The following is a 17,784-nucleotide window of genomic DNA, read 5'->3' on the forward strand; positions in this document are numbered from 1 at the left end:
TAGATCTTGTTGCAGTAGCCAACCTTTATATCATCTGCAAACTTAGACATTAAGTGTGATATACATTCATCAATATCATTGATAAATATTGAAAACAACAATGGGCCCAGCACTGAACTCAGAGGAACTCCACTAATAATATTAGTCCCCGAAGAGCAGTACCCATTGATAACTACTCTTTGTCTTCTTCCATTTAACCATCCCTTTATCCATAGCATAACTTGCCACATTGCTGAAGTTTCTGCAGCAGCCTTTTATGTGCAACAGTATCAAAAGCTTTCCTGAAATCCAAGTATATGATGTCAAAATTATTTTTAGCATCCTGTTTCTTGATCACTACGACATAGTAACCTATCAGATTGGTTATACAAGACCACCTTAACAAATCCATGCTGTGATTGCAGTATAATTGCATGCCTGTCCAAATGATCCTGCATTACTTCTTTTACCAGTAATTCCATTATTTTCCCTGGAACATACATTAAGCTAACAGATCTGTAATTACTCATGTCACCTTTTGATCCCCCACTTCATGAAATTGGGATACATTTGCACATATCCAGTCCCCAGGGACCTCCCCTGAATCCAAGGATACTTCCATAATTATGGCTAAGGGTTTGCTTACCTCCCTTAATATAATTGGATAGATTCCATCAACCCCCAGATGTCTTTTTGATGTGCATCATCAGCAATTTCTCCTCATTAGAGTTTGATAAACTTCTGGCATTCCCTTCCCCAAGCAATTTTTCATGTGTGATTGTAGTTGCAAAATACTTACTCAATTTGTCTGCTACCTGAGGTGGGTTCTCAATGGTTAACTTATGGACATTGTGGCCCAATGTGATTCAACCCCTTCCTTCTGTTAATATAAGCTTTGAAGTCTTTACTGTTTTTCTTGGTATTCTTTGCCAAAACCTTCTCCTAATCTGCCTTAGCTTGCCTAGCTTACTTTGTGACTTGATTACAGACTAATTTATATCTACCATAGGCTTCTGTATTATCTGAAATTTATATGCAACCCATTCACTTTTCTTTTCTGCCATTTGTCTCAATAGTTCATCTGACATCCATTAGGTCCATGCCTTGAACAGTATTTCTTTGTTTGTATGAAGAGCATAGTAGCTTCATTGATTACTTCCTTGAATACTTCCCATTTAGAATTTGCTGTTGTTAATAAATTTACTGAGACCACTGTAGTCACCCTTACAAAAAGCAAAAGCCTTTCCCTTATCCTTGGTAGTAGTTATGTCTTTAATTAAATTCTGCATTGGTATGCTGTGATTGCTGCCACCCAGTGGGTCTTTTACCTGCAGATTCTTAATGCATGAAGAATCACTTCTGATAATCAGATCGAGTATTATTTCCTCTTGTTGCCTCTCTAACATGCTGCTGTAGGAAACAGTTATCCAAGAAATTTCACACACAAGAGCCTTGCTTGTGTGTGAGTGAACAACCCACAAACTCCTGCAACATCTGGAAAGTTAAAATCCTCCATTTTGAGACATTCTGATTTGCTGGCTCACTGTTTCTCTGTGTAGCTGTTTGGCTTACTGATCACAGTCATTAGGCCCATAACACACTTCAATTTTTTTTACCACACCAAACTGACTCAACATTGCGCTCGTCACTCATGTCAACTAGATGCAGTGCCTTAGATTTAATGTTTCTTAACTATTAATTACTGATAATATTTTACAAGATGTTTTTTCTTTAATAGATTTAACTTGTTGATTGGTTATCTTCTTGATGTATCATTAAATCTATAGTGACTTGCTACCCTTTTGGGCTGTATGGTTTGGCTACATTTCATCACGGGTTCAGTTATATTATTGCTCATCAAGTTTTAATAATTTAAGATTCTTGTTTGGTAAGTCTATTCTTCTAAATTTATCAATAAAGAATCCAAACGCTATCTCTGCATGATCAATATTTTGAAGTCTTTGAAACACTACTGAATAAGGAGATAATGATTATTACAGTGTATCAGTGATTGCCGATGGTGAAAATGAATAAATTATCATTTTCACCATCCTATGGTCAAGAAGGATACAGAATAGTGTTCTCTCTGAAAAATGCTTTGTAAGCATAGCAAACTCTCCTAAAATGGTTCAAAGGCAGAAATTAGACAATTCACTTGTGAAAATGGCTAGCTTACATGATTCTGAAAAACCAGCAAGCCTAGCAAGACTTTTGTGGATTTGTTGGATGACAGTTTCTACGCCAGCATGTCAGGAGGCAACAAGAGAAAGCAATACCCTTGATCTGATTCCCAGTAGTGACTCTTCATGTATTAAAAATCTGCAGATAAATGAACCACTAGGTGGCAGTGCTTTAGCTGTCAACTTTAGCCAGCAACTTTAACTGTTGATGATTATGCTCAGGTTGCTGACAAACTAAATAGATATTTTGCATATACATTTGCACACAAGGAATTTTTAGGGAAGGGAATGCCAAAAAGTATGCCAAATTCTACCAGAGCTAAATTATTTTGTGATGACTAAAAGAAGGTGGAAAAGGAATTGATGAAGCTAAATATAAAAAAGGCAGTTGTGGTAGATGGGATCTATCCAATACGTCTGGAAGCATCATTTTATGAAGGATGTGGGTCTCTTGGAATGGGTGCAGAGAAGAGTAATGGAATTAGTGAGGAGAACAAAAGCTGTCCTTACCAAGAAAGGCTTCAGTTCTGCAAATTGCAGCATCTAGAGACTAGGTACCTGTGAGGAGATCTGATTGAGGTGTTTATGGCCCTGAATGAATTAAGCTGAATGCTGATGGAATCCTTCTTGTTACTCTGCTACACACACATGAGGGGACAGAAATTCAAATTCAGGAGGGGTAGTTACATGGTAAATGTGTGGAAATTTTTCTTCAGCCAGTGGGTAGGTAGTACATTGTTGGAACAAACTTCCATCTGGTGTTTTAGAAGTGGGTAGTTTGAATAAATTCAAGGAGAAACTAGACAAACTTAGACAGGCAGGTGACTTGGGAAGTGTTATTTTTATTTTATTTTTTTGAATGATGCTGTTTAACTTGCTTTCTTTTGTCATTTTTTGCCTGTTTTTTTTTTTTTTTTGTCATTTGCTTGTTTTTTTTTTTTTTAACTGATACCATCTTAGTTTTGCTGTCTTGCATCATGTTTCCATTACTGATCAGAATCGTAGTATATATATTCTTTATCGTTATTTGAATTGTAATAATTCACGAATGATATTACATCTGCTTATGATTTTCGAACTTTATTACAGCTTGCACACAAATCTAAAGGAATTATGAGGATACAGGATGAAAGAAAACTCGTTGGAGATAATGGAGAAGAAATTGCTCAAAATCTTAATGGAGTGGTAAATTTAACTTTTTTAAATTAAACATATATTGTTATGTATTATTTAAAAATTGTTTAAAAATTAATATAAATAAATTTATCATTTTCATATTATTATTTAATTATTTATATTAAATTTTAAATAAATTAAATTAGTCACTAAACAAATTTTTTCTAGAAGCTGCTTTTCTATAATTTTATTAACCTTTCTAACATTTGTGATAGGTATGGCTCTGTCTATTCACAAGTTCTCTTCAGCTTTTTTGGAGTAAATACCTTTCTATATTTACATGTTCTTCATTGATAGCAGAACATAAAGTATATAAATTTCAAATTGTTGAAAGAAACATTGAGTTGCAAATATCACTCTGGTGGTCTCGATAGATCCTTATATAAATTTACTACTAGTTTTTAGCTGAAGGGTGTCATAGAAACCTACAAGGTCACCTGGTCTAACAGCAGTTAAATAAATTCCAAACACGTGTGTTGGGAACACGTTAACATATTCATGTATAAAACAAAATATATACAGGGTTAATAAGAAAAACTTTTTAAAATGGTTTCTGGTTGTATTATTTCTTATCATTTATTTTAAATATTATTTATTATAACATATAATGGATAATATATATTTAATAAAACAAATCAAATATATTATATTAAATATAACAAATTTATGGTTTTTGTGTAATAATTAACATTTTTTTTTTTTACTGGCATCTTAAATTTGGATGGAAACTTTTCATGGGTGTGAAACTCAGCCCCTTGGACCTGTTAATGGAAGTGGGGAGAGTTAATGAGGAACAACTGTTTAAAAAGTTTTCTCAGCTTTTGTTGACCTTTGTAGAGCATTGTATATCTCTAGTGTTCCAATAATGTACAGGTTCAAGTTGGTAACTTTACTGTCTCACACATGATTTTTGTGTTTACCAATTCTTTTGAACAGCTTCCTTACTATGTGTCACATAAAAACCTTCACAAAGCCCACATTTGATTTGCTACACCAGGAGTTTTATTTCTTTTCATTGGAAAGGAGGGTTTCAGGGATTATCAGATGTTCCTGGATGCAGAGAATCTGGCCAACTGGGTGATCTTGCCACCTATGCAAGGGATGAATGGGATCATGGTGTGAATTATATCTTCCATTGGTGACAATGTATTCATGATAGAATTTTCCTGAATATCAATTCTGCAGATATTTAAGGTGGGAGCCACTATTTATCTGATGAATGATAGTGGGAACCCATTATGAATGAAGGTGCCCCCAGTGTGAACTACTTCAGCCAGAAGATCAATGCCCTTGCAGATCCAGAGAACTCAAAGGATCTATGATTTAAAGACCCAACTTTTGTATATTAGGGTTGGTTAGACTACTAGTAGGGGAGGACTCTACCTGAGTTGATAAATTTCCAGTACACTCTAGTTGTTATAGCATGATATGACTTGCAAAGTAACATATCCAGGAAGGGGAGATGCTTGTCAGCCTTTGTCTCAAGTGTTAACTTGACAAGAGAATGGATGGTATTCAGAAGCTTGTGACAACTGGAATGCATTGCAATTGCAGGCATTGGCCACAAATGTCCAATCCATTGCCTACATAACATACCAGAGTTTCAGTTTATATGGAGAGGTCACATCTTTGAGCAGTGGCATAATCTCCTCATCAAGAAAGGTGTTTATGATGTCACTATCTTCATCTTGCATTTTGAGAAAGAATTTTCAGTTCATAGGACTTATGGCTCTGCTCTTCAGTAGTTAAAAATGGAATTACTGACATACTTGTTTGAGCCTTTAATAATTTACATCTGTATAATCACAAACTATTATAATAGATGCAACTTAAAGTATCAATGACTTATACCAATTGGCTTCTGGATCACCCATAGTAAATAAATTTCTGTTTATTCTTGCAATGGCCAAAGCCAGAAGAGTTTGTATATTCATTGTGACTGTATATATGTGTAGAATTAAGGACAGCTAAAATATTTCAGTGCTACAGTCAACTGTGGGCCGTGCAATTTTATGGTATTGTAAATTTTTTTTTGAGATTGAACCCACAACTTCCTTACCCACAGCCACATGTACTGACCACTGGATCACAACTATCCCATTTGAAAAAGAAATGAAATAAACTCCATTTTCATTTCTTAAGAAATTAAATTAGAGTTTATTTAGTACACAAGCATTTTGTTTTGAATTTAAATTTGGGATGGTTACATGGGCAAAGAGGAGATTACCAAATAGAGTGAATACAAGAACATCGCCATATTTAACAGTCACACGAACTAGAACCACAGTCAACTTAAATGCATGTACTACTCTACTCTCGTTTGGCTACTTGGTTATGGCAACCTAATAATATAGCCTAATAAATATAACCTTCATAGGGATTGTCACGTTGTTTAGTTTAGTTGGTATTTTTTTGTTTGAGAATGTGATGTTAATCAGTCACTTTGTCCCTTAGGTATCTAATGGCTTAGCAGATGCAGCATTAGAAGCATGCCGGATTGTAGAATTGCAAGAAACAGTAGAAAAACAAGCAGCAGAACTTGCAGCATCCAAAGCAAAATTAATGGAACTGGGAACAAAATTAAGAGAAATGGAAGAAAGTTTCACGCTGAACCAAAAGGATGCCATTCGCATACAACAAGAAAATGCTCATTTGGCACGTGATCTTAGAGAGGTAAATAGTAGGTTAAATATTTTAGATGTTAAAAAAGTGTACATATTCAGATCTGTACTGTATTCTATGTTTATTAGACATCAAAATTAAAGGCTCGGAATTTTGGAACATGGGTGTATATAATGCACTTGAATTTTTTAGACATTACATAACTTATGTACCATGAAATATTTCTTCTTAAAGAAACAGAATTCTTTAGCTATATAATCACTGGGGATATTTTATGCAAATGAAACAGCATAGACATAGCAAATGAAACAGTCTATGCTGTTTCATTTGCATAATACTGAAAAAAAAAAATGAAATCTTGTAAAGAATTAAACTGCTTAATTAACAAGTTATTAATAATATTAAAAAAAAAAAAAGTTAGATGTATGTCAAACACTTAAGCAATGAAATTGGAGGTTATTTAATACACAAACATTTTGTTATTTAAATTTTAAATTTTGCTGAATTTTCTTGTTATACTCCAGGATGTCCATATAAGGTTATAGGAGCTCACAAGGGAGAGAGAGAATACAAGAACATCATATTTAATAGTTACATTTGCTTGAAAATAACCACTCAAATGTTGTGTAATTTTATATCCTTGCACTTGACCACTCGGTTACAGCAGCCTGATTTAATTATATTAATTTTAGAAATGTCTCTGTTTAGTGATCTATGAGATACAAACAATTACATGAACTTGGTTGTGCTTTATATCTGATGAGGCGAAGCATTGAAGAATTTTTAATATAGATTTTTTAATGTCTTTATTTTGATATTAGTATTAGTAGCAGTAACCTAAGTAAGTTGTACTCTATATGATGCATCTTTAAAAAACGCCAAAAATGATGTTACAAGTTATCATTTGTAAGAGCAGCCATAATCCTTATCTTTTTAATTCCAATGTATCCAGAGCAGTTGTATCTGTTTTAATGTTATTTCATCTTCTTAGCCTTGCTTATTTAACCTGCCTCTAAATAAACTTGCATCTAAATCTTGCCTGACAAATCTGGTATATTACTATAATAATAAATAATAAATTTTCTGTTTATACTCCGGGACGACCAAACGGTCAGAGGAGTTCACAAGATAGATAGAATACAAGAAACAGCACTGTATTCAGTAGTCACGGGCTTGAACCCCGGGCACTCAAGGCACGTGTACTTATGCACCCGCACGCCTGACCACTAGGCTACGGCATACAACAAGGTTATAAAGCATTTTGATGCAAGAAACAACTTGGACAAAATATATATTTAGATTTTAATAAGGCTCTTGATGGAATTCCACATTAGAAATTATTGTAAAAATTAGAGCAGATCAGGATAATGGGGAAGATCTAACAGATGATTATGAGTTGATTGAAGGACAGGAGACAGATTTCATAAATAGTAGTAGTAATAGCAAATGATGTAAGAAAGCAAGCTAACCATCAGCCAAAAAAAAAAAAAAAAAAAAACCCTACACGGTTCACCCATCCTCACCCTCCAAGAATTAGCATTAGCATTGGTAGAGGCATGCAATGCAAGAAAGCAAGCTTATGCAGCATCAGCAAAAAAAAACCTCCCGTTTCACCCGTCCATTCATTCCAAATGCCTGTCCAGCTCAGCCTTAAATTTATTTTGGCTATTAGCTTCCACAACAAAAGATGGAAGCCTCTTCCACCAGTCAACTACCCATAGTTTGTCTAGATCTTCCTTGAATTTATTCCACCCATCCACTTCCACAACAACAGATGGACGCCTGTTCCAAAAATCAACCACCCGCTGGCTGAAGGCAAACTTCTGCACATCTATCCTCCAACCATCCTTCCTCAACTTGAATTTATGCCTCCTCATGTGTGTAATCTCAGCAAGTGAAGACTGCCATTAATATTCAGGTTACTCAATCCATTCAAGGCTTTAAACACCTAAATCAGATTTCCCCACAGGCACCTAGTCTTGAGGCACAATTGAAGCCTTTCTAGGTAAGAGCATCCTTTTGTTCCTTCACCAGCCTGGTTGCCCTTCTAATGCAGCCGTTCCAGCAGATCTACACCCTTCCTAAAGTGAGGCCTCCAGACTTGTGTACAGTACTCAAGATGCAACCTAACCATGTGCCTTATACAAAGGATAATCACCTCCTTATCCCTGCTAGCAAAGTTTCTATATATCATTGACAAAACACCAGGAGCTGTCCTGGCATCATATCTGCACTGCTCAGAGAATTTAATGTCTAATTGCACAATTACCCCAGGTCTTTTCATTCTCCACTACCCTGAGTACATGGTACCACACAGTTGATAAGTTACTCTGGGGTTGCTGCTACCAATTTGCAGTACCATGCATTTGTCAGTGTTAAACTTCAACTACCATTTCTCAGCCCATTGACCCAATTTTCTTAGATCTTCTTGCAGTAGCTCATCCAAATGTGTGTGTGTATATCCCAAATGTGTAAAGATCTTTCAGATTGGAGTAGCAAATGACATCCTTCAGGAATCAGTGTTTAGATTGCTGTCTTGTTTTTTTTATCTTTCTAAATGATATTGTTGAAGGAATAGAGGAGAAGCTGTCAAAATTGCTAACAACATAAAAGTTGGGAAGGTAGTTAATGATTAGAACCAGACTATGCTGCTTCAAAAAGTATTTGGGCCAGTTGCAAAGTGATGTGAAAAATTAGTACATTAATAGACTTTTTATACTTGTTTCATTTACATTTTTTTATTAACTCTACTCTTTAAAAGATCTTTCTGTCCAGAAAATATAGAAAGATCATCCAGCGAGATGCTCCTAAAATGAGGTATTGGAAAATGAATTACAAACCATATAGGGCTCAGGAAAGATTTGAATGTTCCTTTACAGGTAGAACTGATGGGGAATTCTAAGGGAATTCCTCATCAGTTCTACCTGTACTATTTTTGCTCCTGCATGCACTTTAATGCATATTTTTGTTATTAGTTGTCACAAAAAGGAGCTGTGGTATCAGTTAATTTTGTGATAACTGATGAAAGCTAGCCTTTCTAGGAAATGCACTGAACTCACCACCTCAGGGGTCCCAGCTTTTATGTCCCATCTATCAAGTGGAACTAAACTAACACACTTTATTTTGCAAAATCACATTGACAAATAATGTAATTTGGCAGAGATGTTTCGTTGATGATGTAGTAGTAGTAGTAGTAGTAGTAGTAGTAGTAGTAGTGGCATGTGATGCAAGAAAGCAAATATATGAGCTTATGCAGCATCAGCCAAAAAAAAAAAAAATCACACCATTCCCTCCAAATGCCTGTCCAGTTCCTCCTTAAATTTATTCAACCTATCAACTTCCACAACGACAGATGGAAGTTTGTTCCAGCAATTAACCACCCGCTGGCTAAAGGCAAATTTCCGCACATCTATTCTACATCTGTCCTTTCTTAATTTGAATTTATGCCCCCTTAGGTTCGTAATCTGAACAAGTGGAAGGATCCCATCAGAATTCAGCGTGCTGAACCCATTCAAGGCCTTATACACCTCAATCAGATCACCGCGCAAGTGCCTAGTCTCCAGCCACTGCAATTTGCAGAACTTAAGCCTCTCTTGATAAGAGGATCCCTTCATTCCCCTCACCAATCTTGTTGCCCTTCTCTGTAGACGCTCAAGTAAATCTACATCCTTCCTAAAATGAGGCCTCCAGACCTGTACGCAGTACTCAAGGCGTGGCCTGACCATTGCCTTATACAGAGGGATAATCACCTCCTTTTCCCTGCTAGCAAAATTCCTATATATCATTGACAAAACCCATGACCTGCCCTGGCAGCCTGTCTGCATTGCTCAGAAAACTTTATATCTGCCTGCACAATTACTCCCAGGTCTTTTTCATTTTCTACCACCTTAAGTGTAGTACCACACAGTTGGTACGTTTCTCTGGGGTTACTTCTACCCATATGCAGTACTTTGCATTTGTCAAGGTTAAACTTCAGTTGCCACTTCTTAGCCCATCTGCCCAAATTATCTAGATCCTGTTGCAGTAGCACACTGCCATTACTGTTATTAACAACCCTACCAACCTTTGTATCATCTGCAAACTTCGACATTAAGTCTGATATACCTTCAACAATATCATTGATAAATATACAAAACAACAGTGGACCTAACACCGAACTCTGTGGGACTCCACTAATAACATTAGTCCAAGAAGAGCAGCACCCATTGATTACCACCCTCTGTCTTCTCGCACTTAACCATCCTTTTATCCATTGTAGCAACTTACCCTTAATACCATTCTGCTCCAATTTGTACAATAGTCTCCATGCGCAACAGTGTCAAAAGCTTTCCTGAAATTCAAATATATGATATCAAAATTATTTTTTGCATCCAGTTCCTTTGTAACCACATCATAATATCCTATCAAATTTGTCAGACAAGACTTTCCCTTAACAAACCCATGCTGTGTCTGAATTATTGCTGCAGTCTTGTCTAGATGATCCTGCAATGCATCCATTATTTTACCCGGAACAGAAGTTAAACTAACTGGTCTTTGTGAATTGGGGATACATTTGCACATCTCCAGTACGTGGGAATCTCCCCTGAGTCCAAGGAAGCTCTCATAATTATGGCTAAGGGTTTGCTTAGTTGCTTTGCTGCCTCCTTTAATATAACTGGATAGATCCCATCCACCCCAGGTGCTTTTCTTACGTTTAACTTAGGCGCCTCCATAGCCAGGTGGGAAGGAGCAGCAGTGCGTAGCACACGCTTCTTGATTAGACTGGGGTTCGAGCCCGTCACCACCAAATATGGAGAATGCGGAAAGGTCAGGGAATGACCACCGCATATCCCGGAGCAATATGGCCTTAGTTGCTAATGCTCCTAAAAAAAACCAAAACAACAACCAAAACAATGTTTAACTTCAACAGTTTCTCTTTCACTTTGCTCTCAGTTATTACAAAATCATTAAGTATCCTGCTACAATTTGATAAACTTCTGCCATTTTCAAACCTTAATAATTCCTCACATGTGAATGTAGATGCAAAATACTCATTCAGTTTGTTTGCTATCTGAGCAGGATCATCAACAGTCGAACCATCGATGTCAAGTGGACCAATCAGATTCATCCCCTTCCTTTTAGAGTTTATATAAGTAAAGAAATCCTTGCTGTTTTTCTCAGCATCTTTTGCCAAGGATTTCTCGTAACCTGCCTTCGCCTGCCGAACCTCCTTTGTGACCTGATTACAGATTAACTTATATCTGCCATAGGCTTCTGAGTCGCTTGATAATTTATATGCATCCCATGCATTTTTCTTCTCTGTTACGAGTCTCATTAGTTCATTTGACAACCATTTAGGCCTAAACCTTGAACAATATTTCTTAATAGGTATGAAACTTTTAAGTGGTGTTCTTAATATTCATCCTTATATACAATTACAAAGAATGAAAGAAGAGAAAGAGTCGAAGCTAGATTAAAAACTATAAAACTACCTGCATTTATCCTAAAATTGTATTGAACATTAATTACATACAGCTGTTTTACTCTCTTGGTATGGTTAACAGTTGCTGTAAATTGTCATTCAAGCTGTGACCAGGATGCAAGTTTATACCAAACTTCACTTAACCCTTTACATATATGTACTTATGTATAATAATAATAATATAATAAATATATATAATTTAGTAATTGTAGACATTACTTTTGCTATAATAGTTTCGAAAGTTCTAGGAGAAAATCGCATGTATTAATATCATTTGTTTGATTTGGCGTTAAATATGCTGAACTTGAATAAATTCTGTAGAATTAATTCAAGCAGCAATTTTTTAACAGATTTTTCAGCAGATTTTTCAAATGACTTTAGAAATTATTTTCAAAAATTTCAATTTTTTACAATAATTGCACTATAATGCTGGGTAATCCAGTCAAAATAAGAACAAATTAATGTTTAACAGCATTTATGCACCAAGCTATTTTTTTTACAAAACTTCAAAATTCCACAGAAGAAACTCATTTCCGTAGCCCGTGCGTGTTTAGAAAACTTGTTGCCCTGAGCCTGTACTCATTTGGAAAACTCACTCTTGAATGGGCTAATCATCACTTGCTCAAAAACACAAAACGATGTAATTTTTAAAGCTTGTTTATTGACAAAGCAATTATAAAACACATAAAGGGGCTGAAATTAAAAAAAAAATTATATATATACAGTAAACCCTCGATTTAACAGACTAATAGGGGAGAAGGGGTGTCCGTTAATGCTGAAAGTCCATTAAATCGAATGTAACTTGAGGGGGCATTTTTTATTGTTCTTAATGTAAAAAAAAGCTTTAATACAATATACAGTACTGTACAACATGAAATTATTAAATTATAATGAAAAATATGTAATATTCTGTTGTAAATATAAAATGCTGCAATTTGGCCTTTGATTTATGGATGTCAGAAATAGTTTGTTTTTTTACGCCATAAATTTCACCAACACGTGCTACTGAGACGCTTTATTTTAATTTCTCAATTAGCTCTAATTTCTGTGCCACATTTAAGTTCAAACTCTTTCTTTTAACTGCTCTATCACTTGATGCCATTTTAAATTGTAAGGATTGCAAAATTATTTAATAAATAAAGTCACAATTCAGAAATCACAGAAACACTCTGTATTCAACCTGACTGCACAAATAGCTTGAGGCAGACTGAGATCGAAGCAAAGCTAGTCGGTAGACCTGCAGTTTAGTGTTCCGAGTCATGTTCAGCTCGCAAGTCACCTCCTGCTGTTATCTGTAATCTGGGAAAACAGCTATTTGAACATGTTTTCAGAAAAAATAAAAAACAATTTCCTGAATTTGATTATAAAAATAAAAGTAGATAATTATCAAAACAATAATGGAAATAGGTAATTATTATTAATTAAAAATTAATAATAACACTGAAGTTTTGTATAACCTAAAAAAAATAATATGGTCGAGATTAATATGTACATTACTGTATTATTATTTGTCCAGTCCTTTAAATTCGAAATCCGTTATATTGGGGTCCGTTAAATTGAGGGTTTATTGTATATACATTGCATAGATTAACACATTATCTGCCTGCTTATGATTGCAGTCCAACACCATGTGGAAAAGGCCTGAGTTTGAGTTTCACGTAAACTTGAGCAAAGGGTGGTGGGGGGGGTCTTTCATAGGCTTCTTTCACACTGTGGCTGTGTTTGCCAATCTCCGATGAGGATTGATGAACCAAAAAGTCCATATTTACATCCAGCAATCTAGGTTGTTCATCTGGCTGGAGTAAAAATCACACATATCAAGCAGTAGAAAATGCATTAATAGCAATTCATATTTTATTAATTTTTTTGTTGTTATTATTATTATTATTCTTTAACAATTTTCACTGAGATGTTTTTGAGGAAGGATGGAAGCAAATGATTGTTGTCTCCTCCTCCCCACACACCCATGCATATGCAGTTGCATTATTGTACTCACATTTTTCAGTGCAATCTTAAACTATTTTTGATAATTACAGAATAAAGCTCAAAAGGAAGACCAGGAGCAACGAATAGCAACTTTAGAAAAAAGATATCTAAATGCACAAAGAGAATCCACGTCTCTTCATGATCTTAATGAGAAATTGGAACAAGAGCTATCCAATAAAGAGGCACAGCTGAAATTGGTATGTAAATGCAAATTTTTCTTTTTCTTTTTTAATTGAAGTTGGATTGTCTCATTTCTAAAGGTATTTTAATTTATTTATAGAGGTAGTTAAGACTTTAATTTGAGTCATCACAAATTAAGTATTAGGTTTCATAAAAGTTGACTCTTGAAATCTTTCAAAACTTTCTTGCACCATAAAGAAATTTTGCATATGTTTAATTTAATTTCATTTTGCAGTTCATTTGATGAAGATCTAGTGTTATTGTTAATGACTGGAATCCAGAAACTTTATTGTTACAGAATGAGACACAAAATTTTTATATTATACAGAACTATACTAAGAGGGCTGTTTTGCATGTATAAAAAAAAATAAACTTATAAAAACAGAATTTATATGTTTTGCACATATAACTTTTGCACATAATATTTCTTTTCTTCTTGTTACAGGACTCTATACATCTTTGTTGACATTAGGTGATTAAATGAAAATGGTTATCCAACTTGAAACATAGGCAAATAATGAAGTGCATGCATTTATCTGATTTCTGCATGTCAAAGGATTTAATTCCACAGAAATTTATCAGCAGCTATGAGATGTGTGTGTATGATGTAGCAGTAATGTCCAAGAAAGTTTTGTTACAATACTACACAATGTTATCTGCTCAAAATGTTATCATTATATAAATTTACACACAGATCTACATTAATATCTGAAACAAAATGTGCATAAAATTAGTATGAATACATTTCTAAATTTAATGTACAATCAACTAATGCCTTTGCCTATCAAGTTCACTGTGCAGCGTGTACAGATGACAAGGAGGGTCCATGGTATCGAGTCAATTATTTGTCGAGCAATTTTTTTGCAGCGACGGAGAGGTTATAATTCTACTGTATAAGAGAATTGTGAGGCCACACTTGGAATGCAATGTTCAGGCTGGCAACCACACCTAAAAGAAGATATGAAACTCCTTAAAAAGGTCCAAAGATATTATTATTAGCCATATAGTGCAGGAAGCCTGTGGCTTTTGTTGCACCAGTCAAAAAAAAATTTCTGAGTTACCCTGAGAGAGAAAGAGAGGGAGAACAAGAGTCAGAAGTAGAAGGGAATCACCAAGAAAAAGAAGAATGATGATATCCAGCTCAGGACCCTGGGTGTGCCAAGCCCATACTCACCAGATATGAGCCCCCTAGGGTTGTATGTAGTGCACCTATTGTGATTGGCTAGTGGGCATCCCCATGAGGAGAGACTTTGAGTGTGTGGCTACACAGCTTGGTGACAGATGTTAGAACCAGGCTAAGATGGAAGAGTTGTAGTTAAGTTTTGAAGGGGGGGGTTCATTTTCTCAAGAAGTTGCTGATCGTTGATTAAGTTGCCTCCATTGAGGACACTGGCTTGGCAAATTTCAGGTGTCTGTGGGTTGATGTCTACAGGAGGAGAGAAATAGGAGAGCAAGAATGGATAGTGTTTTGATTGATATAGCAAATGCATCTAGTTTCCTTTCACCACGTGGCCAATATTAATGCTATTAATAAATCCATTTGTGTATTTTTGCTGTGCAGAATTTAAATAAGAACTATAATACATTTGAAAGTTTGTGATATCTCTGTGAATTATTTTTAAGGAATTTTTTCTCCCTTTGTATGCAATTTATATCATGTCATTAAGAATGAAGAAGAAATGTGTTCTGAGTTAGATTATTTTTTGTTGGTATGGGCTTTAGAAAGTTATATTTAAGTGGTTACATTTTTGATAATAGAAACATTATATTAGTGGACTCAATTTTTCCACCATCTAAGTAACATTATTTTTTATTGACTTCCTGCATTTTATTCTGTTATAGAGTGATGACAAATGTAAAGCTTTACAAGAACGCCTGGAATTAGCAGAACAGAAATTGGCCCAGTTTTCTGTGAAATCAGAAAATTTACCAGTAGCAGAGGTTGAAGGTGTACAAAAAGTAGAAACACAGCAGGTAGGTGCATTGTGATATAGGGGTTTTTGTTTATTTTTCTGTCATGTGTCCAGTGTTTTGAAAATTATTTTGGCTTTGTTGAAATATTGAAGGACATGGGAGTATCCCTTCCATTTTTTTTTATTTTTTATTTTTTTCCTGCAAAAATATAGCATATGGAATTTAAACTCTACTGACGCTTGAATAAATTATGTATTTTTATTACACAGGTAGCTTTGCAGTAAAAATACAGCTACCTATGTTTTTATTATATTGCCAGTCTTAATAATAATTATAAGTGAATCATTGCCAAATATATATAAATTCAGAGAATTTTAAAAATACTGAACTTTTTGTCAAAAATTGTATAAAACTATATACAATTTAAAAAATTGTTTTCAAGGAGAGGCCTGTTACCATAGAGGATAGACTTCAAAGATTAGAGCTTCAGTTAGAGGAGAGGAGTACGGAGCTCATGAAGGTAAGTGTTTGTAGATTGTTCAGTAGGCAGATTTAATTAAAACTCTGAGAATTTAATTACTTTGTTAATTAAGCACATCGTGTACATAATGCAAAAACTTGGCATCCTGTTATTAATGATTTTGGAGCAGATATTAAGTGGTACTGGTACTCTTGATTAAAGAATGTTTCAAGTACTTGTATTCTAAGGTATGAGATAATATATATATATATTTTTTAAATAAAATCTTCTCTTAAAGAGTTGAGTTGTTTCTATTAAACCATAAATTATTTTTTAAGCAACATCCAGAAGAAAGTTAGAAAAATAGCACAATGTATGTGATTGGTTAAGTACCCTTTGTTTTTTCCCATTAATTTAGTGCCAGATATACTAAAATATAAAAGTCTTATCTTTATTATGAATGAAATTCTCTCTAACAATAATTTTTTTCCATGAATAGCGAAAAAATGCGAATTTTTTGAACTTGAACCAATAGTGTATTAATCACAAGTTGCATTATTTATTGTTCTCGACTTATTTTTTACTCATATATTATATATTGTTTGTTTTTGTATTTAATAGTGAAATGCTTCTACAAAGCTTTGTAGTAGATGGATTATTTTATTTCTGATGTGTACTGGAATCTTAATTGAACCTCTGAATATTAATGGAATTCTCATGGTTGTAGCAACTTTAAAATAATACAAGCTGTTTACTAAACTGCATATTTCACTTTATATCTTAACTATTTTAAACTAAATTTAACAAATTGCATATCTCTTAGAAGTGAAATGTGATTATTGGAGAAATATGAAAAGAATTACGATAAGAAGAACCATTAGGTTCACAATTGTCAAAGACTGACTCTAGCTAATCTTTGTGGTGACTAGTTTGACGGCGCCTCCGTAGCCAGGTGGGAAGGAGCAGCAGTGCGTAGCACACGCTTCTTGATATAGACCGGGGTTCGAGCCCGTCGCCACCAAATACGGAGGATGCGGAAAGGTCAGGAATGACCACCGCATATTCACGGAGCAATATGGCCTTAGTTGCTAATGCTCCTAAAAAAAAAAACCAAACCAAAAGACTAGTTTGACATAACTATCTTGTTAAACAAGAAAAATTCTCAGTGATTATCCTATAAGAACTGGAAGACAGTTATGTTGTGAGTTGTGTCATGTGCTTAAATGTAACAGTGGATATCTATCAATGAAAAAATTTCAGAACACTGGATCTCTTTCTGCTGTCTGCAGTTCCCCCATTGCCTTTCTTCCCAGCTGTTGTAGTGGGAGAGTTTTGGATATAAATGCTATGATTGTTGAATCTGTGATAATTTCAGATACTTTATTCTGCCTCCATTTATGTTTGTTGTAGAGTTGGTGTGAAAAATTTTTCAATAATAAATATCATTACCGATGAAATCAAGCAATTCTTCATAGACTCTCAATAAATGCAATGGAGTTAACATAAAAAAATAGGAAGAGATTTCTATACATTTAAGATCCACATATTATTAAATAATGGCTGAACAGATATCTCCAGATATCTGTAAGGATAAAGGAAAGCATCCTTACAGCTCTCTTTCTAAATAAATAAATAAATGCCAGCCTGAGGAAGTGAGGAAATAGAGTGGTGGTTGCCTGTGATATATCATCATATGGTGCACCTACACCAGGGTCCTAAGCTTTAGGGGGGTAATAATAGCTATGTTCCTGCTTATTCTTATTAATAAATAAGAATAAGCAGAAACATACCTATTAAACTGTTTTTTTATTAATTGATTACTTTTA

General features: G+C 34.6%; 1 protein-coding gene across 1 annotated transcript in view; it reads left to right on the forward strand.

The window, feature by feature from the left end:
• Positions 1–17,784, forward strand: part of LOC150079858 (liprin-alpha-1-like) — a 320,789-nt gene that overhangs the window by 224,953 nt on the left and 78,052 nt on the right. The window contains exons 5-9 of the mRNA XM_090383256.1: positions 3,249–3,341; positions 5,790–6,008; positions 13,455–13,601; positions 15,427–15,558; positions 15,962–16,018. Coding sequence (XP_090239382.1) covers positions 3,249–3,341; positions 5,790–6,008; positions 13,455–13,601; positions 15,427–15,558; positions 15,962–16,018 — 648 coding nt within the window. The remainder of the gene's footprint in view (positions 1–3,248; positions 3,342–5,789; positions 6,009–13,454; positions 13,602–15,426; positions 15,559–15,961; positions 16,019–17,784) is intronic.

Source organism: Mastigoproctus giganteus, chromosome 10 (assembly GCF_048544385.1).
Source record: "Mastigoproctus giganteus isolate SK-2022 chromosome 10, ASM4854438v1, whole genome shotgun sequence".
In the NCBI taxonomy this organism is placed as follows: domain Eukaryota; kingdom Metazoa; phylum Arthropoda; class Arachnida; order Uropygi; family Thelyphonidae; genus Mastigoproctus; species Mastigoproctus giganteus.